This window comes from Zootermopsis nevadensis, unplaced genomic scaffold (genome assembly GCF_977971745.1).
Source record: "Zootermopsis nevadensis isolate Lab colony 2312 unplaced genomic scaffold, Znev_1.0 Znev_ptg000005l, whole genome shotgun sequence".
Taxonomy (NCBI): Eukaryota; Metazoa; Arthropoda; class Insecta; order Blattodea; family Termopsidae; genus Zootermopsis; species Zootermopsis nevadensis.
The window spans coordinates 5,496,461-5,523,907 of NW_028259137.1; the positions used below are offsets into that span (position 1 = coordinate 5,496,461).

At 34.4% G+C, this 27,447-nt stretch overlaps 1 protein-coding gene across 6 annotated transcripts in view; it reads left to right on the forward strand.

The window, feature by feature from the left end:
* Positions 1-27,447, forward strand: part of ttk (zinc finger and BTB domain-containing protein ttk) — a 72,187-nt gene that overhangs the window by 43,682 nt on the left and 1,058 nt on the right. Inside the window, exon 5 of one of the 6 annotated variants that reach the window (XM_022084478.2) lies at positions 1,423-15,033. The exons of 4 other annotated variants lie outside the window; for them this stretch is intronic. In XM_022084478.2, coding sequence (XP_021940170.1) covers positions 1,423-2,069 — 647 coding nt within the window. In that variant the 3' untranslated portion in view covers positions 2,070-15,033. Of the gene's footprint in view, positions 1-1,422; positions 15,034-17,417; positions 26,799-27,447 lie in introns of those variants that run through there. One more of the 6 variants, XM_022084479.2, reaches the window with a different exon arrangement.

Consider the following 27,447-nt stretch of genomic DNA (forward strand, 5'->3'; position numbering starts at 1 on the left):
GGAAACGTGTTGAACTGAGCTGGATTAGTTTGAACTGTCACAATATGGTCTGTTGTATGATCATTACCCAGCATTTGGGTTCAGATGTCTATCAGTTTGTTGTATGGTGCCTCTGATCTGTTTTAAACATTTCTCCATAGGAAAGGCCTCTTGATTATAAAGCAGGCAGAGACCTAAAAAGGAGTATTTAAATTAATTCCATGTTTGAACATGAATAAATTAAGTTTTCGTACATTTATTTAATTCTTTTGCAACACAGGTTTTAAAGAATATGATGTATTATCACTTTTTTGGGGAATGGCTGAGTAATAATTCTTCTGTAATATTTACTGAATGTTAGTTCATTTATGTGGGTGTAAAGCTTGGTCTCTTTTGCAGGATTTGAGGTTTTCATGGCAATGAGTCTGAAGATTGCTTGCTTTCTTCTTGGTATCTTAGTTTGAGGACAGAACAGAAGTAGCAAGTTTTTGAAAGTAAATTTCTGATGAAAATATTTCAACCTAGAAGGATGAAGTGTGTGAGCTATTTGTGGTTTGTGTAGACCACCTACTTTGTTAGGACAGAGATTGTAGGTCGTGATGGGCTGGGTATGTAGTAAGGATAACATGAGTATTTGAATGACCTTGCAGCCATCTTGGTTTCTTGGAACTTGAATGCCTGTGGGTACGATGCTAACAAATTGGTGTTTATTAGGAAAGATTTTATCAGACTGTCTCATTCCCTTAACTAAACAGGACAGTAGCATTGAATTACACAAAAATAGTGAATTGGAAATTGTTGAAATTGTGGGCTGTTATTATGCATGTGCTGGAATAATATTTATGCTCACAGTACTGCTCACTATGGATGTTGCAAGCTTGTCATGTATGAGCATGGAGGCAAGAAGCTAAAGAATGTTAAGAGGTGTGCAATTTTCTGATGAAGTGTTCCCCAAATCAGTGTGCAGATATTTGGAATTTGTGCATAAACAGTTACTGAGGTGTCGCGTGGCAGTGGAATGTCTTGTAACATATTGCTTTTAAATTTATTTTTTTAATTAAAATATGTTTGAAAATATCTTAAAACCCTCACATTTGATAACAAAGTTATGCAATTACATTAAGATGTTATATAAACTAAAGTGTCATAATTACAACATGGGATGCTCATTTTAAATCTTACAGGGATTATGTTTGTCCCAGTTTTAGTTTGGGACACATTTCCCACATCATAACATCAGCTACCCGTCACGCAAAATTAAACTAATGCACAGTATCAGATTTTTTGTTAGATTTAGAATAGTAGTTCAATTTTTTAGGGGCTTTCAGATTGAACAGTTATAATTTTATAAGTATTTGCCATTAGTATTTTAAAAATTATGAACTATTTATAAATATATATGTTTAAATTTTGTAAATATTAAAAACTGTTTTTGTTTTGCAGTTAAACTGGAAGAAGATGGAACAAATGACGTGGGTTATGAGTCGTCACTTCCTGATGATGAAAATGAACTGATAACTTTATCTCCGTCTTCAAGCACAACTGAAATTAGGAACAGCGAGGAGTTAATTAGAATAAACTTAGAAGGCGAGACTGATGATGCTGATCTCAGCAATGATATAAGAGATCAGGAATTAGCTGATGTTGATAACACAACTACAGATGTTTCTATCTTGCCAGATAGTGATTTTCAAGCTGTTCTCTCTTCTGACGCAAAACATATGCTCTCTATGTCTGAATCCACCAGACAGCTTCTGTCGTTGGCTGACGACTGTAGTGACCTTATTATCCCTCCGGAAGACTTCTCTCACTTAGGGCTTGAGACCAGTATGTCAACTGCTGGTCTTGGTGTGTTAGATCAGGATGATGTGCATGATGGTTCTGCACGTAGGTTCTGCGTTCGGGAAGCAGATAATGTTTTTAGGTGTAAAGTGTGCAATAAGACCTACACACACATTAGTAACTTTTGCAGGCATTATCTTACGACACATCGAAGAAGCAAGCAGGTGTTTACTTGCCCCTTGTGCAACAAGGAATTCACTAGGAGAGATAACATGATGACTCACGTTAAAGGAGTGCACAGAGTCTAAATTTAATGCTTACGAAAGAAGTCTTAATTTCACTGCCTTTCTATAAATCACCGTAGGCAATCTTTTTTTGTGAAAATTTGTTACTGTACCTACTTTCTGTGTTTGCTAAGCAAACATTTTTCCTTCAGTGTGTCATTTCATTTTAAGAATGATCCAGAATATGGCTGTAAACAGACCTTTGTCTTCGTCCATGAAATTTCTCCTTTCCATTGCAGGAAAAGTGGATGTATTTCTTTTGTGAGGCTCTGTTAATCTTGTAGATTTAATTTCTGGCATTTGAAGTATTTAATCCATGTTATTTGGTAATCATATTTTCCCTTTCAGCATACATTTGATTTATGTGAAGTATCCAAAATGGTAACAGAGGAATATAATAATATTTTTGATTCTGTCCCTAGGAATTTATTTAATTGTGAATGATGACTCATCCCCTTTTTAATCTCTGGAATTGTCCATTGTTATAATTCATGTATAACTTTACAGAATGTTTTGGAAAGTTGTTTATCTAAATTAACATGTTTGTTTAAGATTAGATTTTGTTGGAGTGCCATATTGTGATTGAATTAATTAACATTATTAATAGCTCTCTTCACACAGCAAATCAGTATTACAAGCTTTAGTATTTCATTACATTACGTAAACATACGTAGACATTTAATGAAATGCTAAAGCTTGTAATATTGTTTTCTTCTGTGAGGATGGTTAATAACAATGTTGTGATTTATTTATGATGTTTGGCAAATTTATTTTTAGATTTATTTGGGTTCATTGAGGCTCGTGCAGTTTTGTAAAAATAAGTGGGAAGTCGTGGTGCTGGGAAATAATTCTTTGTATATCATTCACTTTAAATTTCTTTGTGTCGTTGCTGTTTGAAACAGATGTGGTGTTGTGAGTTGCATGCAAAGTTTCAAAAATCACAGTAGTTGCAGGATCCCAACACTTCTCGTTCATACAGATTGAAATTCCCAGCAACTGAAACATAGTATGCTGAAGAAAGTAGTGATGAACATTTCCCAGCTTATATACTAAAACTGGAAGAAGGCTTATTGAGAATTCTTTGCTTACGTTAACAGATAACACAAAACAACCAGCTCACCATCAGAAGGTCAGTGTGTTATCGTTGTGGTGATGGAATGTCCATTACAACTGATCTGTAGTAGATGCAACATCATTGCCATTGATATGTGATTGATGTTTCATTCTTCTTCTTCTCAAGCTCTACAGTCCACTTGTGAACTTTGGCTTTCTGAGAGGTTTTTTGTTCTTGAAATGTGCATTTGTGAGTAGTGAGTGACCAGCCCACTGCCTCTGAACAATTTCTACGCAATCCTGATTTGACTGCCAGAGCCATGTAGCAGTTAATCAGGAGACTTGGGGTCAGAAATGGGCTCTGAATTTTGCTTACGAAACATCTCATAATTGATGTTTCATTGCGATCCTGTTTCTTGATTTGCTGAGCAGTTTCTCAAGGAGAACACTGCTTCATGTAGTAGAAGGATTTTCATTGTTCAATACACATTTAGGGTGCAAAATCTAAATTTAAGGTATTCACACAGAATGGTTGGCAGCACATGTTCTTGTCAGTGGTTAAATGATGGGAAGGGCGCATTTTGTTCCAAGCGAATGCTTTGGAAAAGAACACACTGATCTATTGATATAACAGTGTTGCAGGTAACACTTTTCTTATTTCATTTTGAATAGTGTTTTTATTAATATTTGACATAGAGCCTCATAATTTAGGCCTAATTAATTTACACATACATAGAACACTTTCTTCTGTGCCCTATATTCATACAAGGTTTTCCACCATTCTTACAAGGTGACCACATGTACTAAAATCAATATTAACAGTGTATAAATGAACAGGACTTCAAAATTTCTTTATTCCAAAATGGTTTTTCGTATTTCTCGAGCAGTATGTGATCTCTGTTGACAGCTGTTTTGTATCTTGATGGACCAGAAGTTATTTGTGTGTTAGCTATTTATTTTACTTTGATTTTTCTGTGGTGTGTTCATTTCCGTTATGTCGAAAATATGCTCAAAGCAGGGCTCCAAAATGTTGTTTGTGTACTGTTTCAGATTTACTGCATTACAAAGAAGAAAAAGATGTATAAAAGTCACTTGGAATTTTTAGGGCACTGTAAATTAACTTTGTCATGCAGTAGAATCTGGTGAAGGATATGGGGATTTTCGGTGTCTCGTTGGTGTGCTTCCTGCACATTTGCATAACCACATGAAAAAGAGCTTTATCCATTGTGAAAATAACTGGAGGTGAACTCGCCATTGTGAATGTTTCTAAAATGGCAGGCACGAAAGTCAATTTTGAAAACTGAATGTGTGGGTAGGAGTTCTGTGGCACTTATTTGGTTTTACTAGAATTTGAGAACTTTCTTTGGCTTTGGTGTAGGCATTCAGAGGCACTGGCTTTGTGGCAAATTGTTTAAGGGATTTTTTTTTGGATCTTTGCATTTAAGTTTTTGATTTTCCCTCACACTTTGTACGTTTTGGTCTTCTTGGTCAAAACACTGTGCAGTCTTGTAGGGGGATCCAAACTTTTTGGAGGAACATACTGCTTCCATCTTCAGGAAGGCAGTATGTTCTATCAGAATGGTAACCACCCGGAAGACTACATGACATCATAACCCGGGAAACCACAGTCAATATTTTCACCCTCATAAAAGAACCGTGTCTCCCCACATACCACTTTTATTACTACATTGGAAATTAACCTGTTTAAGTATGAAAATATGAATACAGATATGGGTCTTTGATGAATCTTACTAACACTTTCTGACAAAATTCTGAAGTTACTTGTGTTGTTTAGTAGTGTGTTTCTCTGTGGTTGGGCACAGACAGAGGTGGATGTCTCTATAAACAAAGTATGGTGATTTGTGGGGAAAAATTATATTTGCTAGCATATAGGCCATTTATTTTGGTGTAAAACCAGCTGTGATAAAAATGCTGTGAACGAAGTCTCTCCTTGTAATAACAACTTTTGACGCCCTGTGGTCATCCATATTAGAACTATAGATTTGTGCCATTGTGTTGATGATATATAGTATTGTATGGTAGGAAAGAGTTACTTCATTGTTTTAAAGATATTATCCTTTTTTCCATGCCTTGAATTTGGATGACACAGGATATGAATCATTATTTATATAGACATGCCGTTTATAATTTAATTTAGCTATAGTTATGTACTGTTCCCTAGAATATTAACAGATTAAATGTTTCAGTTGCTGGTGTGATAGTTTTCACTTTTCACTAACAAAACACTTTTTGTAGAATATTAATCGCTTAGATTTCTCACAGTATAAAACTGAGCTTGCTTTGAGTATTTGGATTAATATTAGGCTATATTACTTTTAAAATCACAAATCTTGCCATTACTTTTTTTGTATTGCAGTGAACATCGCTTTGATGTTAAATTGTACACAGCAATTATGTATGGACAGATGTTCAGAGAAAATATTGATGGCATACGACTGCCTTTCTGTTGCTTAATCTTTCAACACAAACAATGGAAGGATCTTATGGTTGAAACTTCAGCTGGCTTAGATGTCGGTAGCAGTAGCTGAAAGATTTGAAGGGTTTCAGTTAGTAGAATATATTATTTGTGTTTTAGCAAGGTGTTTGGAATATTTGAGACTCAGCACCGAGGTATTGAAATTGTTTGATGCTTTCAACAAGAACTTCAAGTGTTATTTAGGTTTGAATAATTTGTGATGGTTTGTTTTATTCACTGTAATAACTTCTGCCAGTTATTTCCCAGATGGCAGCTTTAATGAGAGTTGTTTTGTGTTTCGCATTACCATTGGCAACTCTTTATTACATTTATGTATTTTTCTTATGTGGAAAAGGAATGTAGTGAACACTACAGTTTGTTACATGTCTGTAAAGTCAGAGATGGTATGTGAAACTGAAAATGTGCTTACTGAATCATTTTTAAATACTGTTCTGATGCCTTACTTTGATGTACAGATATGAAAATGTCCTTCCCCTGCACAATATCTGCCTCTTGGTTAGGGATTCGATACTTGGACATAGAATGCAGTAAGCAAATATCTTATCGTTCCCAGTGTTATCTTTTCTAAATATTGTAATCAGGATTTTTATGTACCTTATAGGCAACAATTTGCAGTGACAAACCAGGGTTTTATTAACAGGTTTATTTTAATATAATGGAAGCAAAAAGTTGAAACTGGTGGAATTATTTATTTGTACATTAATCTTTACAGGCCCAAATTCATTTGTTGTTATATCATATGTTGGAAAGTACTTATTTTTGTAACTGTTTGTGTTAGTGTTTCTTTGGCGTAACTAAATGGCAGTGAGTACTGGCACCAAATAGCATAAACAGACAAACAAGTTTTAGACAAGTTTGCACTGACTTAGGTGTACTGTTGGAGGAGATACAAGCAAATAATAAACAGCATACATATGAGTTTAAAAGAGTTATTAACCAGAATCTTCTTTAATTTACAATCTTCCTGACACAGTCTGTCTTGTTTCGTGGCTGATATCAGATGAACGTGTTTACAGTCATCTCTCTTGTTTGTCTTCAGTACATATCATAAGTGTAATATTCATGATGATGACGACTATGTGATTGCGACATGATCAAAGAATATTTTAAATTTAAGATTCTTGTGGTGGTGAAGATATTAATATTTGTCTTCAGGATGGTGATGCCATGTGGTCTTATTGACAGATGTCAACATTTCAGAGGAACGTGCTGCCTTGGTTTTCATCCGTGAGGATGTAGGCAGTATGTTTCTCTGAAATGTTGGTATCTGCCTACAAATCCACATGGCATTGCAACCCAGAAGACCAACATCAGCATAATCAAAGTGTTATAACATTTATATTTACCTAATGAGTTCAACTAAAAGGTGATTTGTATGTGACCACCAAAGCGTTAGGTTGAAGCTGTGAGGACTGAGAAATGCCTAATGAGCTAGCATTTTTGGTTTATGATTAAAGCTACACCGTGAAGGTAAACACATTAATGAAACCCATACAAAATATGTCCAGTATTCTGTCATGGTTAACACCATTAATGAACAAAATTATTGATCATTGTGGCTTCCGTCACAACATGTTGACCATCTCTTCTGAATTTTACAGACGTTAAACACTTGTAACAGCATCTGGAGCACTTGGAAAAGATGCTGGGTTTGTTAAAACGCATGTGCTTGTGTTATCTAGCAGGAGTTATATAGGTTAACATTTATCTTATTTATTTCTAATTTACAGTCGGCTGCTTTTTTAATTTTCTTTGGACTATGCAGTCATTTAATATCAAGACGACAAAGAAGCACCGGAATTGATTGGTCTGACTCGTGTACTCATTTCTTCTTCTCATTCTGGACCTGAAGTTACTTCACTAAGAGGCCTGACTGGATATGATTCGGTGCAGGTCACTTACTGACAGTTTGTAACAAACAAAAAAGACTTCTTTATTCTGATGATGTTAATTTATTAGGGAGGATGTGAAAAAAATAATAAACACCACATAAATTCTCTTGGAAGCTTGTAAAGTATTTGGTCTGGAAGTAAATAATCATGCTGCAAATAAAATTAAATGCACAAATTCAATAGGAGACCGTAATTGGCAGGTCATAATATATGACACTATTTGAAATTGTAAGATTTGAGATTTTCGCGATGGTGAGGATGATGATGTTCTGGTTTTTGATGCTGTATAGACCCATTGATGTATACGTATTAATCTGCATGGCATCACAACCTGGAAGAAAATTTCTTGACATTTTAGGTATCTGGGAATAATACTGACAATAACAGCAACAAATGTACATGAGGTTCATAGTCAGATTTTAAAGTAGAATCTTTAAATCAGAATGCCATTGAACAACAAATCACAGAAAAATAAAAGAATTACGCGCTTTCCTTACATCACACATAATATAGTGATACTGTGAATGATAATACTGATGATTACTTTTTGCTCGTTAACAAGTTATGGACTGCGTGTGCTTTGAAATTAAATTGAAAGCTGATTCTGTCACAATTTTTCTTTTAAGAATGTATTTATCTAGGCAACATGTTTCAGTCCTGTTAGTACCATCTTTGGGCCTTACAAATATAATGTCTATAGCCGAAGTTTACAATTATTATTACGTATCATCTGGTATTAATACTTTGTGTTTGGTAATATAAAATACATTAAAATGCAGGTGTTAAAATATTGAATAATTAGAGGTATAAGTGCTGAGGTAAAATAAATTTAAATTATACTGATAAAAAATTTGTATTTTAGAGCCTTGGTGTGAGCGTTCGATAACATTAGATTAAGTGTTATCTTGAACCTCTATTTTTTTTCCTTTGGAAGGGATCTACTGTACTGATATTCTTTTTATGCTTCTATTTACTTTGTCTCCTATGGATTTTAATGTGGACATACTACAGTATATTATTCTGTTTGTACCTCTTTTTGATATTAATATTTGCAGTTCTTGTGCTTACTTGAAAGATTCCATTCATGAACGCAGTGGGCGTATTTGTGGCTTTTTGATTCTGTGATACTTTTCTGTTCAAATAGCGGGACGTGCTTGTGAGACTGCGAAGTATCGTTAGTGAATGAGATGGCATTATCTCTGAAAATTATGTGTTGAAGGCATTAAATAAGATGCTTTGTTGCTTGCTCAAATACCACAATAGGATGCACAAGAAGAGGAATCGATTCTGCTTTACAAACAGCAGTTACAAATTATCTTTTGAGTATCACGGTCAGCATATTTTGGTGTCCATTTCCAGTTGCTCTTGGCTTTTTGTTTAACACAAAAAAATTTGAATCATATTTGTTGAATAACATACACTGCACAGTTTAAGTGAGTGTGTGAATGCAACGTTTGGAAAAACATGTAGTCCATACTTGAACTTGTGTGTGGTCTTTGCTTGTGTCATTGCTTGTTTGCTATGCTATCGACTTGTCTACCAGAAAATGTCAAAACAAAGTACAGTATTTACATGGATTTTGCCGTCAAACCTAGTCGTACATCTCAGAAAAGTCATTAACATTAAGACATGTTTTTCTTCAAATTAGTCAGACAGATTGGTGTCTGCTTAATAGACATCCGGCACAAGTAATTGTGATGAACGGAAAGTGGAGAAAGGCCGCATATGAGCAAATGCAAGAAGATTATGAATGACCGTAGTTAGGATGCCAGTTGTATGCTTACATCATGTCTGGTAATGGACTTGGAAAAATTTCAAGCACATGATTTTGTTGCATTTAGTGTACAGTTGTTTGTCACACTTTGATGACACGCCATTTCTGTTGTTGTGCTGATCAGTTTGCACTAAACTTAATTATTACTTTCCTGTGGTACTATTTTCAGTTCATAGATGCAAATTAATCCTTTTCTGCATTTTTAAGACTCTGAAGATGGTCTGCTACACTGAAACATGTTACTGTCCATTTCTCATAACACATGCAGGATGTGGTGTAAAGAACGCCTTCAGACATTTTGTGTACTCAGCTGTGCACACCTTTCCAATCTTATTCTCTTTAATAAGTTGTTCAGAAGTTGGTGCTTCAGTATGGATACCACGTTTGAAAGTTTATTATTCTCCTAATTTTTCTGAAATGTTCTTACAGAAATAACATTGATTCTTTAGGGATCTCGAAGAAACGTCAGCATGGTTTAGATTTCAAGTTTGCACAGTAGCATGTATGGATATGACTCTTTCCTGGGATGTTGTGGCATGTAGTCCAGTAGAAGTTTATAGGTGCTTCATTGATGCTCGGTCTCTCCATCGTCTTCATCATCATCATCATCATCATCATCTTCTACTACTACCAGACTACGCAATGCAGCGTGTTTATTAACTGCAAGCCAGATTCATACAGTGAACGACCTAAGAGCTACACCATAAGTGTGACTCTTCAAACTTCTGTAGGTGGTCTTGCTCTTACCTATTTGGTCATTTAAATGACATTCTGAAGTCAGAAAGTTTACATTTTAAGGAAAGGCTCCTGCAGGGTTAACCTGATTTGCATAAAAAGGAAATTAGTTAATGGAACTAACTTGAGATACATTTCCATGTAATAATTATTTTTCATCTCTTCTTTTCAGCGTCTCTAATCAATCCATTTTTACACCCGTTTCCATGAGTTGCTCATTTCTCATCTACCAGGTTTGATCATTGTGGGTGGGTTTTGACAGAAATTTATAAAGATCGAGATGGCAAGCGCTTGAATTCTTTGAAGAATGCCATTATACATTTATTGGATGTGTTAATAATGAGATAAAATTTGTACAGCTTGATGAGGTGCACATTTATGAGCAAAAAGAACAGCGTGATTTTCATAGAAGTGATCCACTGTATACAGAAATTAGATTGTTTCAAATTTCACAATCCAGTTTGCCATTGAAGATGGCTTTCTTTCGGGTTGTGCCATGTAATCTGATATGTTTACCGACATTTCAGAGGTACTTGCTGCCTCAATTGTCATGGTGATGAGTCATCACGCTGATGATGAAGGCAGTAAGCACCTCTGAAATGTCAGTAAACTTCTACCAGAGTTCACAGTGCTACAACCCAGAAGACAGTCATCTTTATATTTGCCGTCATGTGAAGCTCAAATCCAACAGAGTTTGTCATTCTAAAGAGATAAAATTTTGGAATGTGTAAAACTTTTTATTGTGTTAATTTTAATGTGATATGTTCAATAAAATTATAGAATGATTTAATGCTATTTGTTGCCTTTTTTATCTGAGATGTTACAGCCCAGGCCAGAAGAAGCTATTAGGGATTATAGAAACATTGCTCATTGCAGACAACTAGAACAATATTAATACAAGAATAATTTAATAGTGATATAAAAGTTAACATTCAAAGAAGTTGTTGAGGGTGGTTGATTATCTGCTTTTGCTTGCTTTCGGATTGAATCTGCTGATTCCAGGGAAGTTCATATCTGTGTTCTGCCCTTCATTACTCTTTGACTCATCATCATCATCTTTGCGCGTTGGACTTTCATGATTTGTAAAAAAATTATTGATCTTCAGCTTCTTCTAAGCGTTTTTGATGGTGGCATCTTGTTTGTGTGCAAGAATTATTATGCCTGATGTATATGTAGTCTCTTACAGTTTGGATTTGGACATGGTAGGATGGTAGGGGATGTTTCTGTTACTGGTCCTGTCTTGCGTGTCTATTGTCATTAATTACAAGCTTTTAGCAGGACTTACTTGTACTTTATGGGAAGTTTGGTGCATGATTTTTGTGTAGCCACATCATAAAATTGTCACTGTTTATTTCATCGTAATGAATAGTTATTCGCTGCTGGCACGTCTCTTCTTCTTTTTGACACAGGAAAATGGTACCAGCTGTAGTGTTGTACCAAGGTCGTGGTGATGTTTGGTTTCTATGTGCATGTATACATGTAGATGTATGTATTGGCATAGATAACTGGCTTAATTTTTTCCCTTTATTTCTTCACTTTTCTGATGAAGCAATCTTTTGATATCTTATGTGTTGTCTCTTATTTAGTGTACTTCTGATAGCTTGATATTTTCCATAGAAGTCTGACCTTTTGTCACATTCGGTATAAGTTCGTTCTGCTCCCACTTAAGCGTTTGTCTGTTATTAATTTTGATTGTAGTTTCTTTTACAGTAGCCCTTTTACCTTCAGCCAGTGTGTTTGTGCGGTTTGGCAGTTTCTTAAAAAAGTTATCTGTTTTGGGCGTTGGCTTTGTTTATTGTCTTCGCTGGAGTTGAAAATTATGTGACTAGATCTTCTTTTATTGCACCTTTTTACAAGAATGTTGAATGCTGTTCTTTCTGAAACACTTGTAGGAGCCTTTCTTTTTCCTGAATTACCTCAGTAGTAAATGAACATTAAGTTTTAGTTCATGTTTCATGAACCCAAGCACATTATAAACAGTCTCTCCTGGGTGATTGACGTTTGTCTTCTGGGTTGTAAAGCGTGGACTGGTTAAAGATGGAGACAAGGTGTTTCTTTGAAATGTTGGTCCATCCGGTGTTACAGCCCAGAAGACCATCATAGACATATGCCTACATACATATTAATACACATTCAGTGCATTCAAAAGTTATACAGAATAACAGTAAGATGTGGAATAAGTCACAAACACAAAACATACAGGGTCATTAAATAAACCAAAATAAGTATAAGTACAAATACAATTAAAAATAGTTTAAATATTTCACCTAAAATAAAGGTTTTAATGTAAAATATAAAATATTCACTGCCATGAGTACCTCAAATATCATAACAGATACATCTTGATCAGTAGTATATTTAATGACTAGCAGTATTTAAGATCTGTAATTTAAAGAATTTAAATGCTATTAAACAAAAAGAAAATTTCTTGTTGTGAGAATGTAAGTTGGAAGTCTTATAGCAGTAGGTCTTATCTCACTCATCACAAGTCCTTGTGCCATATAGACTTATTAGTAGATACCAACATTGCAAAGGAAATATACTTCCCAGAAGATGGAGGCAGTTAGGATTCAGTGATTTTTTTATTTTATGAATTCTTTTAATTATGGAAAATAATGCATCCAATTCTTTGATTCCGTAGGTGATTGTGGGTAGCAAAATTGCAAGTAATAAAGGTAATAAGACTGACATGTCAGTTACTTGACTGGACACTGAGCAATAGCTTCTCATTCTTCACTGCTTCCTCTTTTGCTGTGTATTTCAAACATAGTTTAGAAAAATACTGCTAGCTTCTTGAAACAGTTATAATTAATGGCCAGTATTTGAAGACAAATTTTATTAACACAGACAGATTTGATCATCCTGGCAGCTGTTTTTCCATCCCACCTTTACCATGCACACCGCAGCAAGGCTGTTAACGTGTAGTGATTGTCGACTGCGGTTTTCTAAGTTGTGATGCTGTGTGGGCTTGTATGTGGATTGCAACCTGCAAGACCACAATAATTATCTTGGCCACTATGAAAACCTCAAATCTGTACTATTGTTACTGTTTAATGAAACCAAATTTTGATATTCAAGATGGACCTTAGGGAGATAGGAATCAATGGAGTGAACTGGGCGCTACTAGTTCAGGATAGTGTCTGGTGACGAGCTTTTTGTGAATATGGTGATGAACCTTTGGGTTCCATAAAGTAAGTGGGCTATTCTTTGACAAGCTGAGTATACAATCTACTTTGCAAAGAATATCCTGCACCATAGAGTGAGATTTTGATGATCAATTTCTTTCAAAGAATGGAACTTGTTCTTATATTTACATTATATGTTTAATCTACATCCTTTACATTTGAATATATGTGTGGATAATTATGGATTATTTTATTCACAAATAAATGCCACCAGTTTCTGATATACGCTTAGACTGTGAATGTGTCTGATGCCTGTGATTTGTGCAAGAGCTTTTTTTAATAATATAAATGACTACTAGTCTGAAATTATTATGATTAAGTTGAACCTTTAGTGTTTTTTTATACTTGTTCTCATTAATGACATGTTTTACTGCATGTACAAAAGTGAAATTTGCAGCAGGTCAGAGTGAAATAGGAAATTAATTCTGCACATGTAGGAACATTAGTAATCAGGGTTTTGAGATTTGACAGGATGGAGAAATAGAAATGAATATTAGTCACAGGAGTTGTGGAGAACGTTTTATACCTATACTGAGTATGAACTGTGTGATAGTTGAGAAACGGAGCAAGTGAGGGGCAGCTTGAATGCTTTGTTTGGAGTTGAGAGTTAATATGCATCCCAGATGATCAAGAGTTGATGGTCTGACAGTCTTGACAAAATTAATGTTCTAATTCTTCTGGTAGCTGTGATATAATCAACATCATGTCTAAAGTTAGGAACCATTGGTTGTGTAACATTTCTATTGTGTAGCATCACCAGATGTTTTAAAGTGGAAATGAGGAATTTCACTGTAATTCGTTAATATTACTACTGCCTAACACTGAATTTTGTGTGCTATTGCTGTCAGTTTTGTTTTAATGACATTAGGTTATTTCAAAATGGCTTCAAATATTAGTCTTCTTTATATATTAACTAATTTACTGTATTAGGTAAATAAATGTTACTTTGCATTATAAGGTGGTGCATGCGTGATGAAAGTAATGGTAGTGAATGAAGAAGAATTATCAACATCGCATTTCTTCTGTAGTGTCTTGTTATAAGTTCTTTCAACGTGGAACATTAATCACAAATATTATTGTCCACTTTTCTAACCCTTCCTGGTATTTCTTCCCCTAGCACTTGCACTTTTCTGCTTCACTAGAAACCTCGAGATTATTTGGATTTTCACTTAACAAGTGTCCTAACGAGCAAGATGTTGTGTGTTAAATATCAGCAATTGAACATTGAAGATTGGTGCAGTGTTCATAAGGAAAAGGTAATACCATGTTTTTATTGTTATAAATTGGTTGTGATGGGATCAGTATGGAAATTTTGTAGCACAGCTTTATGGCAATTATTAAGGAGTATGAGGATGTAAGCTAGAACAGTAGTAGAAATTGAGAACTAAATTTTGTTCTTAACTTTGAGAATGATTGTTATACCTGTTGGAGCAATTTTGTTTAAACTTTTGAACATTGGCATTTGTGTCTGAGTAGTTTTCTGGTTATATATTCATGCTTTTTGATAATTATGCATTTAAGTTTTTAAATTGTGTCAGCTGAATACTGTATGTAGCTTCTTGTTACAGTTGTTAGCATTGGTGGGAAAAAGTAATAAAAAAGAGGATCAGAAAATTACTATCAGAATTAAATAGTGCTAGCCAGCATCTTGGATAAATTCATAGTTAGTTGTGGTAGTGTTTTGATGGTAAATGAGATAGATTGCATGTTAAATTTACATTCAGATAGTAAATTGCTGCTTCTCTGGAGGCATTTTTGAGGTTAAGGTATTTATGTTGTAAGTGAATGCATTCTTTTATTGATGTAGTGAAACATTATTGTTTTTAATCCAATAAAAGCTTTGTACCTTGGATGTGTCATGTAGTTAATTTATTTTATAATTTTAGATTTTGATGCTTTCTGTACTCCATAAACCTTATATCCTGCCATTTATGAAGAATGTGTGAATGGTTTTACCTTGATTTTATTTAAATCTGGTCTTTTTTATTTGAGATATTTATTGTGTATGTTTTTGCATGGTTGTTAGAATATGTGTATTATTTATTGATAAAGAACAGATTGGCTATGTGAGGGATCTGTAAGTGCATTGTCGCTGACACCACTGTATGTGCACGGTGTTGTGTGCTTTGTATTTTTTTAAGTTTTGCTCCGTACATGTCCATGTTGCTGCCTTTTATGTATAGAGTATCCCATGATGTGAAAGACTTCACCACCATTACAGGTTGAAGATGAAAGGCATCACAACAATTTTGCCTTTTCTCAGTATTGAAATAGTTATGGACATTTGAAATTGTTGAAAAACAAGCTCACTATTTATTTTTGTACACTGTCCATTGAAACAGTAACTCATAACTCATTACAACAAGATTGGGAAGGTACACTGTTTGGAGTTCACTGAAATTCCAAAGGTTTTCTTCATACTACATCCTGGGTGGCAATGTAAGCAGTTGCTTTGTTAGTACACCACAGAACACATCACTCTTACTTGAAAGGGATAAAATGGAACAATGATATCCAATGCCATTGTTTCATATCCGTCTGAGGTCATTGTGAGCCAACGGCGTCCTTGCCGCTTCTGACCTCTGTTCCCATTATTGCAACATTGTGTTCCAGTAATACCCTCAGTTTCCAAGTGTTGCAGAAATGTCTTCAATGACTTGGGCCATGTGGGTTGCCTAATTCCTAGACAAAACGTAACGGACGGACAGACAGACTGATTGATACAGATGACCCCAGAAGGTGTTCCTTGCTCATGCTGTAGCATTTAGAATGCCCCATAATACCTTAGGCTGACCACCACCTTGTCATGGGCGAGTTTGGCAGACCTGTGGCCTTCAGATTACTGGTGCAAAGTGACCAGTGCGCTGTCCCGCTGAAACCACATATCTCATTTATCTCAAGTGGCACAAATTCCAAAAGTTCTGGCAGGAAATTTCAAGGAAGTTCAAGTGTATCTCTGTAGTTAAGTGGTGTTCAGATACAAATGGTCGCAAGAGTATATTGTTATTAATGCTGCAACAGATGTTTTGTTTTAAAAATGAGTCTTGTTCCATTTGGATTCTCCAAGGCTGGAAATTTCTGTGTTTCGTTACTCCATCCTTTGTGAACATTACCTCATTGGTAAACACAAATCAAGGAAATAAATGGATCATTTTGGATGATCCGACTGCATCCGACTAAAGGGCTTGAACAAGGTGCTAGTGAAATGGATAATAACCGTGACAGTCCAGAGTTCTGTGTGCCCCTCCTTTACAGCAAGTGTTTTTAAAATTCTATCAACACTGGTGGTTGGACTGCTGTCTTCCATCTCAAAAATAAGCTCTTCTTAAAGAGCTGTTTGGTGTATTGGATGCGTGCTTATTGGATTCAGAAAGTCATCTATTTTTCACAAATAACTGCACATCTGAAAGCATACTCTAGTAAGAATTTTGTTGGTTTGGGAGTCAATCTCTCACTCTCTGACAGCTGATGCAACGTTCTTATCGTGGAATTCACACATTGTTAGTGTATGTGCAAGGCCAACATTTTGTGAATAGCAGCAGCACAGTAGTGCACTACACGTTACAGTTTGGTTCTAGCCACGTGTACTGAGCTGCTTGTTTCAGTGTTTGTTTCTCAGGTTGAGAAATTCTTACCTTAATAAATTCAAATGCCCATAACAACTTTAGTAATGAATATAGCTAAACTCATTAGTCTTTATTTTTTGCTTTAGTCTTCGTATTTATATAGCGTGCATGCGTGTGCACACATACCCCTGTATGATAGATAGCACAGACATGCAGGGGTATATTTTATTGGATGTAATTTCCTTATTATTAAACTGTTGAGCTGTTAATTCTAGAAAGTTATGATTTCTTACTGGAGCAACCACGGTGCAAAGTCACCAGTGTCATGTCTATGTCAGGAAGTTGTGCAATTTTACACATGTTGAAATTAAATCTTTAGTTTTTGCCTGTTTAATAAGTGATAGTGCAGTAGCTCTGCATAAAAATTCTAAGAACATGAAAACAAATTATGGCTTTGGAAACATAGCCCATTATTTGAGTGAGAGAAGTTGATTTATCAGAGATTACAGTTTTGTTATGCTGAATTTTATTCAGAATCTTTTATTAGATTGTGTACTGAATTTTTTGAGTGTATGCTTCCAAGTCCATATAAATATATAGAGATAGTTTGCTAATACATGTAAGTTATTTCTGCATTGGATGTGCATGCCTTTGGATTGATTGTTTCCAGATCCCATAATTTTGCCGAAGTCAGAGGTGCGTGAAGATGGAGAGGGCGAAAGTGAAGGTGGAGGGAATGGAGGGGGGGAAAGGATCAACTCTCCCGTTGGTGGGGAACACCAACAATCGTCTGTACCTCCTGCATCTGCCCCTGCATCTGCTCGTCCGCCCATCAAACGACGTGCCCGTCGGCGCGCAACATCTGCCAGCCAGGACCCAGCAGAACAGTTGACGGAAATGAGTGTTCGGGGTTTGAACCTTTTTCGCTATGCCTCCATCTCGGAGGGAGTGTACAAGTGCACTGAATGCGCCAAATCAGATGTCCAGAAAACATTCAAGAATAAGTATAGCTTCCAGCGTCACGCATTCCTCTATCATGAGGGTCACCAGAGGAAGGTCTTTCCATGCCCTGTCTGTTCTAAAGAATTCTCAAGACCTGACAAGATGAAGAACCACATGAAAACTGTTCATGACTGTTTCATGCCAAAAGATTGTGTGTTCCCTTTAGGTTTCTTCTTGCCCCACTAACAAAGATTGAACTTCGTTGTAGTGGCAGTTTAATTAGGGCTGAAATATGAATTCCTTTAGAATCCCTTTCTTGGTGTTTGAAAATATGCCTTAACTACTGAAATTGCATACACAATTTAAACTCATTGCACCAAATTTGGGATTCACTTACAATAAGTCTGGGGGTTTAAAGATTTTTCTGAAGAGACATGGAATCTTCTAGTTTCTAGCATGGTAACCATAGCATTAAATATTTGCTCAGAAAAGCACATTTGTTGATTATTAACAGTTCTCTTCTCTGTTATATGTATTTATGAAACGGCAATAATTGAAGTTACTACTGATACCTTGTTCATGGGGAACTCACAGATGTTAAATGTTGTAATGAAAAGTAAACATTTTTTTTTTTCAGGAGACAGTCTTCTTGAGGGCACATTAATTTGATTTCTTATTGGGAGGAACACAGTAGTTGTATAAGGAGAACTATTTGCGTATATTGAATACTTTACGGAACGCTGACCACTGAACAATTTTTTTCTTATCTTTAGATATCCTCTTCAGATCTCTCTGCTCTTTGTATTTCTAGGCGTTATAACGTTTGACTCTAGATAAGGAAATGCCACAAAATAAATTAAACTGCAGCTTAGCAAAAACTGAAACATCTTGCTGGGCCTGAGCAGTTGTGCCGAGCAACTTATCTTTTGTGGCCCATGTCTTTCCCCAAGAAGTTGCATTTTATTCTAAAGGAAATCAGGTGCTGGATGACACTCCTATATTATGTGGTTGATTTATTTCAAAGATAATTAGCAGGAATTAAACAGGAGGAGGTCCCTTACATACAAATTATCGTGTATGCAACTCAGTTTTTCTATCGTCTTTTGATGCTTGTTGCCTTATTCACTGCCTGTAAGATAAAGTCTGTCAGTGATTGAAACCAGATTTTAAAGAAGTTGTCGTGTTGACGTATGAAATATAAATAACACTGAACTCCATTTATATGATATATAACATTTTTAATATATATTAAAATATGCTCATCCACAATTCTTTTTTACTATGGAATTTTCCATATGATGTAGTTAAATTGCGTGATGGAAGAAAATGAAGTGCTGAATTGTTATTCTTAAAATGGTGTTTGGTTTGTTGATAGATTTGTCAGTGTGAAATACTGTTTACTCTGTTGAAATAGGGAACACACTTTTCTTAAAAATATTTGCTTTTATAACTGGTTTCTAATTACTGATGCCACATTTTTTCCTTCTTTTTCTTCTAATTCTGTCCCTCGAGCATATAACCTGAGTTTAAGTTATTTACGGTTGGGTATAATTATATTTGTGTTTCAAAAATGAATGCATACAAAACTATGAGGGTTTGAATTTAATATTTGAATATTTTTATTAACAGGGAAGTTTTTGCTTCTGACATGGTGATCGGTTTTCAGTTTTAACACCCAGTCTCAACTCTAAGCATAGCTGAAGGGTATTTGCCTGTGCCTCAGATGTAACTGCGTTACGTCGTTGACACTTGTTATAAAAATACAAAATATCAAATATATATATCTTAGAAGTACAATTTTGGAAATAGTGCAAATAAATGTAAATGTGGGCGTGTGGTAGGGAGTTGTTGTAGTTGATGTTATTGCAGTCACATTATGAGTTGTTTGGTCAGAAGTGTAGTCATCTGCTAGTGAATAATTACCTAGTAGGTTTGCTCCAGAATACCAGTCTTTATGATGGTGTAATTCAAAAATTCTGCCATCATGTTAACCATAATTACATTTTAAAAATGAAACAAGGTCGTGATAGAAATGGCAGTGGCAAATTGAATGTGATTGAACCAGTGCTGGTAGAAATTTTTAAAGAAAAAAGTATAGGCTTATTATTAGTAAGGATATTAATCATTTTATTATATTAATATTTCTATTTCTTAAGCATATCCTTTTAAAGGTGTCCTTTAGTAAAAGAAATATACTGCAAAGCAGATAAAGGAATGGAATGGGTTTGGAATGTTAGCTAAAAAGTGTAGTAAAACTAACATTATCACTTCTACTGCATTGTTTGCAGAACAAAGTGGCTCGACTGGTTTCTGTTATTTATTCATATTACTGATATAATAGATTCAGATTGAAATTCTGTTGTTTTAGCATCTTTGTTATCTATGGCGTGGCATGCACACTTCATTATGTAATGCATCCTCTGACGTATGGGAACAGAGGGTTGATTAATAGAAAGCTGTTTTGGTACTGAGTACGTAGGTGTTAACTTAATATCGCAAGTGGAAGTACAACACATTGCTGTCATGGTGATGGTTACATTCTGTAACATAATTAGGTGGTGGGTTCATTTATACATCTTTACATTTAAAAAGTACACGTGATGCTGATGCTAAGGAAAACACTTGCCTCTTCCGTGGACAAAATGTGAAAGCCACAGCTGTTGTCAATTAGAGTCACTTTATCAGTTCTGTTAACTCAATCCTATCCTAGTCATAATTATCATAATGGTTAAACATTCCCTTGGAAGTGAGAAAATACTACTTTGAAAGAATTAAAAAGGAAAGGGATATCTTGACAAAATTGCTCCATAGTTAAACTATGTGCGAGATTCTGTTTTAATGTAGGGCTTATTAAAATAATAATGTGTTTGCTCTAGTGTGCGGGCCTTTGGATTACCGGAATTCGATACTGTCTTTACCAAAGTAACACGTTTGTCTTTCATTTGTTCTGACAGGTTGTATACTTCACAATGAACAGCAAATTTGAACCAAGTTCGTAATTTTAAAATCCCTGCTTTATTATGTGTCAAAACTGACATGATTCATAGGAAGTCTGCGATATTGACACAAAGTTTTTAATATTATTTTATATACAATAGTTAAAGTGTATTAAACATCGTTTTTCTTACACAAAAATTCGGTTGTTTAGGGGTGGAAGGGTATATACCTAGGCACATAATATTTGTTTCACAGAATATCTTTTTCCTCGTGATATTTCAAATATCATGATGTTTCTGTATTGTAAAATGTTTAAAACATTTAAGAAATGAATAATAATGAATACTGTTGGCTGGGGGAAAAAGGAACAGTTCAAATGATTGAGGATGTTAATTAGGTACACCTTAATAATGTTCAACATTTTTTGGTTATCAGAATGGCCAGTGATATGTCACCTTTTTCCCAGCCTTATTTTTTAATATTTAGTTGATTCCATTTTATACATTTAATTGAAGTTATGGATTTCCCCTAACTTAGGATAACAAAATGTGCAATCACAATTCTTTAACATATCTAGTGTTCATAGATAGTTTTATTACTAACATATTTTTAAGATATGTATATTGTTTATTGTAAAAATATGACTTTGTAGGTTACAGATTAATAATATTTGGGGATTCTGGAATATATTTAAAAGAGATTTTCAAGTTATCTTTTGTGCATGTGATTTCATATTAGGTGCGAATTTGTGACAGTAACAATTCTTAATAGCAGGCTGCTTTTTGTACATTATGAATGTACAGTGGATGACCTTATAGTTATAGTAGCATAGTGTGGAAAAAATGGTTGGTGTTTGTTGAGTTAATAGCTTGTGTTACCAAGGAACTGCACAAATCAGTATAATTTTGAGATTATGCAATACAAAGACAGATACAGACGTGTAACGGCAACGTAATTGGAGTTGGGCCCAAGTAATCATCTACATAATACAGTTTTTGTCATTCATGTAAGTTATCGTAATAAGTGCTTAGGAGTTTGTGTCAGTATAAAGGTACTTGTTGACTTCTGTAATGTATTTTGTTCGCAGTCTCATTGTCTGTTGTTGTAGAGAGCACAGTGTGTCATCGCTGTTACATTGTGATGAAAGAAAGTAAGTAAAAGCCTTTCCCTGAGATGATTCAGAGCCCATAGCTCAAGAATTAAATTAGCCAGAATTGTCATTGCGCTGTGCTTAATTCTTAAAATGGCATTGCAGTTTATTTGCTAAATTTTGTTCTTAAAATTTGATGCCGGCAAAGTCTTCTGTCCCCACGTCTCCCATACTGTATTCTGTGAATGCAGGGGCAAGATACATGATTGTGGTGTTCGGATATTGACCGTAAGTCACTTTTCTTTTATGGTGTCAAGACAATAAGCCATTGAACTTGATTAAATTAGAGTGTTTTGAAATAGTTGTTGCTTAAGGTTAATATCTGTTACGAATTATTACCTTGTATGTTAAATTTTATTGCAGTTAAAGGTAAATCGATAACTTTATAAGTGATTTGAAAACAATTTCTCTACATCAATGCTTGTCTTAAATGATGTGTAGTAGTAGTAGAAGATGGTGGTCATCATATAACCATAAGTTAATATAACTGTGCTTTATTTTTCCAAATAATAAGGGTTTTGACACATTCTCCTAAGCTTTTCTTCAGAAGTGACACAAATTTAGGTGCGTCTAACTTTAAATTGACAATTTGGAAATGTATTGTCTGATTGATATTACTTTTGTTTTGTCCACATCAATGCCTAAAATTTCATCTTTCATAAAGATCATTTGTTGAATATTGTATATGTATTAAATGCCTTGTAATCTGCTCATTCATGGACAAGAAGACTGTATACGTCCGTCATGTTAGACGTTGCGACAAAACCGTACCTGGGTAGAGGCTATTTACTGGATATGTGAAGAGTTTGTTAGTTTATTGTTGCAGCAATTTGAACTGTTGCAAACTGTCTTTGTTGGGAATTTTTCATAGTTTCTCCCTATCCTGTGTTGAATGATGAAGATTTATAATGAAGGTTAATGAGAGAGAAGTTAATTGTTTTTCTTAACATGTTAATATAAAGACTGCCAATTGGTTTATTGCATAATGGAATCTGTTGTTTTTTCAGTTGTCATTGTAGAAAGCAGAGATAATTCTGTACAAAAATGAAATATGTTTTCAGGGATGTGATGGTTTTGTTGCAGTCTAAAGCAAGATGTTTTTTATGTCTGTCGCTGATTTTACGGTATTAGGCGCATGTTAGAGTTTGGAAAACTGTGAAAATGGCATGTTAATGTTATTGCACCCCTGTCCAAATTGGTGATACGCTCATGTTCCAGCCATATCAAATGTGAAAATATACCATACTCACTACCATTATTGCATTTCAGTGGTTGTAACTTAATGTAAAGTGAAGTGCATGTGTTTTTGCCATATGTGAGTAATTCTCAGATGGAAGGGCCGTGTAGTGCATACACTAACAATGAAACGTGATAAAATCTGCAGCAAGGAAATCTGTTTCTTGTTCTGACATCATGCTCTGGGTGTGACTTTACATTGCTAGTTGTCCGCACCGTCTGCAGTATCGCGGCAGTAGTTCAAAAATACGCGAACAAAATTTATTAAATTGTGGAACTGAAATTGCATCTGATGTCTCAATGACATTTATAGATGTTTATTTGTTTGCATGGTACTTCAGTAGTTGACTTCAAAACATACATTATTGTGGACATTATAAACTTCTTCCCTTTTTTGTATTACGGATTTCAAACTCGGTTCCAACAGAGCATCAAGTACAAGGTGAATTACGTTAAATGGAGTAAACATAAAGCAGACAGTTAAGTTTAAAATGTTTGTGACCTGCTGTTAACAACAGGTTTTAAAACAAACTCCTATTATTCACTTAATTTTCATGCTGTTAATGCAAATATTTACCATCATATCTTTTAAATTGAACATTTCTTTAGAGGTAGATTTCTGTTCTTCAGTAATTTTTTCATTAAGAAAAGTAATAATGGTTGTTAAGACTTTTTACAAGATGAAATTATTTTGTTTTGAGCTTTACATAAAGTAGCATTTATAATGGGGCCATGTGCATAAAATGAAACTTGCTTCATAATTTCTAGGCCACATCCGCAGTTACAATTACATTGCAATCTGTTGATTAGTTTTGGAGAGGAAATACAAATTATTGGATGGGTATGACCTCCCTGTTATGCGTTTATTTGCTATACTTCCACATAAGAGCAAATTCTAGGAACCTTTCTCTTATCATTATAATGTAGTGTATCAAATTCATTGATGGCATTGTCATTGTTTTCTCGATACTTTGTATTTCCATGGTATAAGATATGATGCGTATTTGAGAGTTACAAAATCAGATTTGACACTCAAAAATTGAATTTTGAAAGTCTGCATGTACTTTATTTTATGTAAATACATGCTGTAAAGATTCTGTTGTAACTTCTACCTAAATTGTTAGTTTGCTGAAACACTGGAAAGCCTTCAACGCTCGACATGCCTAGTCCCTGAAAGCCAACTTTCTATGTCATGCTCCACCACAGAATCTTAGGGACTAGAAAGTAGAATGAAATTTCAAATGTATTTTAATTATTTTTAGACTTGCTGGAGACTTTGTGATTTAGGGTAAAGTATAGGTGTTCCATACCAAAGGTTTTGGATACAGGACTTGTAAAATCTAGTGCAGAATGTCTGACCTCTTACCAAAATTGTAAGTCAATATTAAAAACTATGATTGTCATATTTGTAGTGTGCCAGCATAAAGTTGACACCAAAATGCCATAATTCTAGGCATTCTCGGATAATTTGTAACCTTGGTACTTGATGTTGTAGCTGAGAAAAAACTCCTGTGCTTCATATTTTGTAGGTTATGAGTTCAAAATCTTAGCCCAGAGACTGGCTATCCTGAGAGATTTTTTGTGGCCGTCATCACTTCCTCTAGTCATGTTCTGCGACAGTACCATAAATTAGGCCACAGCTACATCCTTCTATAACTGTTTCTATTCATTACTCGTTAATCTAAACAAATATATCATTGGTAGTAGAACTCTTCATTCTATGCAAATTCAAATTTTGTAAAATAATAGATTATTATTGGATACTAATTTGAAGCCTAGGGTTTCAAGAAATCTCTATTTGTTTTTGATAAATTATTCAAAGGAATGTCAGCTGCCCACAGTTTTCAGCTTAAAACATATTCCGCAAATTTTCAGAATTTCTACGAGAAGTGGCACACCCACACACACTTTCCTCTCATGTACTTACTTGTAACACTGACCTCCTTTGTCCTTCTGACACGTCTTCCCTTCGCAACATTACTCTCCAAGTCAGTTTCCAACACCTGCATTTCCAAACACAGTGTAAAATGTACACAAATAAAACAAACAATTCAGTAATTTTATACAGTTTATATGTCAGGTTTATAGGATTTCCTCAAATCTACATGTGGCTTTGAGCTGCCTGTTTGTATGCTGTTACACTGTTTAATAAACTTGAACACTCAAACTTAAAAGAAAAATATATGTTTGACAGGCTTTGAGTTACAAACAGTGCATGCATTGAAGTTACAATGGATACGCTTTCCCGTATTAATTTAATCTGGTGCCACCAAACTAATCTGGTATTGAGGTAGACTGTACTGTATATTTGGTATGGCTGGTTGAGTTTCATGTGTAATAAGAATTGGTGGTCTTGGAAGTAAGTAGTGTGTCTATTAGGGTTTAGAAACTGAAGTTACAATTTGAATATATTGGTAAAATGCTGGTAAGGTATGATTACAGAATGAGTTTTTCTTTTCATTTAATAGCCAAAGATGGAATAATTTGTATGGGGCAAAAGGTCCCCAACATTTATTGAGCTGATGCCACCATATGACTACAGTAAAGTAAAGTGAAACCAAAATGGTCCAAGACCATAATATTGTTACCATCACTTTAAATTGATTTAACATCAGTCAGTCTTTTGTGTTTATCTCTCCCAAAATATTTTATTATTTATTCCATCCCTGCAAAGGAAAATGATTTTGTTAAGGAAACATAATTGGCTGAAACTGATAATAGCAGAAGGTGGAATTACACAATGTTTATTTGATTGAGTTGAAGTCAGCCTGTTTTGCCATAGGATGGTCCAGCTGTAAAAATTCATTTAACATTTTAGAAGATGGTGTTCTTCAGAAAATTACTGTCTTGTGTACCACATGTTTTATATTTGTTAAAATTAATTTAATTTTTGTAATTTAAGATTTAAAATTATTCATTTTAATTTGAAATTATCACAACCAAGAAGTTCTGGTTGATAACGGAGTGCTCATGTTATCTAATGTCTCATTATGAAGGACTGATGATACTCAATGTCTTGTGGCAAACTGGCGGTTTAAGTAACTTTGTTAAGGACATCCCAGAAATTTCCAAAGGAACATGCCAGTTTCATTTTCAGATACCCCCTTGTGGTAGGACTCGTGATAAAATGAATTACCTGTACCAATGATTCTTTTTTTTTTGAGGGATTTAATTTAAAATAGTTTTAATATTTCATAATGGGAAAAGATGGTACTAAAGTGATTAATCTTTAGTTAAAAGTTCATTGCTTACTGAAGCACAGTAGACTAATTTTAACATAATATGGTGCATAGCAGTTTTAATCTCTGTATGTTATTTTTAATTAGATTCCATTGTTATTAAAATGTAATCATATAAGTTAAGCTAATAATAACTTCAATATTTTTTTTGTTTAAATGTGTTAGTAAGGTCTTTGAAAAAGACTTTCACAAAATGTATAATACATGATACAACTAACCCAGCATGAGTTATTATTTATACTTCTCATCATTGTTTATAACATTTGAAAAACAATTTATATTGTTGTGAACATTATAAAATGAGAATGTATAAAATGTTTTCATTTATATAAATATATATTTACTATTATAATCCTGTTGATTAGACATGAAAAAAAGCAGGTACTGTGAAAAGAGAGCCTATTTTTTACATCAAGAATTGACTGAAAGTTTTAACAATAGTTGAATTGTTTCGAGATGAGGTTAATATAAATTTTTGGTAACATATTGTAAAAATAAAAATCATTTATGTAATTTTTCATATTAAATAAATCTACCTCCAAGAATAGGAATTTGTTGTTTTTTATATGGACAGTAAGAAGAACTTTGCCATTGCAGACTATGGCTTAATAACCCTTGAGTAAGTAATGGGAAAATAAAGTAATATTTGCCTTTTTAGTGGATTTTACATCATTGTTATCATTGTCATATTTTTCTTTAGGGACTTGAATATTTGTCTCAAATGGTCTGGTTGATAACTTGAATGGGCAGAGTTGATTTATGAATTCAGTAGAACCACCAAATTATCATTCAGCACTGTATAAACTAGTAAGATTCTTTTTTTTAGTGTTTTATGAAGGAAAAGTAGCTCTACGGTGTATTCTCTCCTGGGTAGCACTGTCAAAAATCAATGTGCCAGTATGTGAATCTGCCTGCATTGGGATAGGTTAATGTATCTTAAAAATATGTGTATCTGTGAAGCATCCCTTATTTATTCATGAGGAACAACTTCTTCTGTCTCTCTTAATCATCACAGGATCAGTAGGCATGTGAAGTTACGCCATTCAAGAAATTGTGTAATCAGATAATTTTTCAGAGGTTTGAATTTTGACATGTTCACAAAATTTGTGATTTGTTTAGGTTGTGGGCAGCATTTTGATTGTTTCAAGCTATTTTATTGTTACTGTTGCATATAATATTATAATTATGCAGCCCTT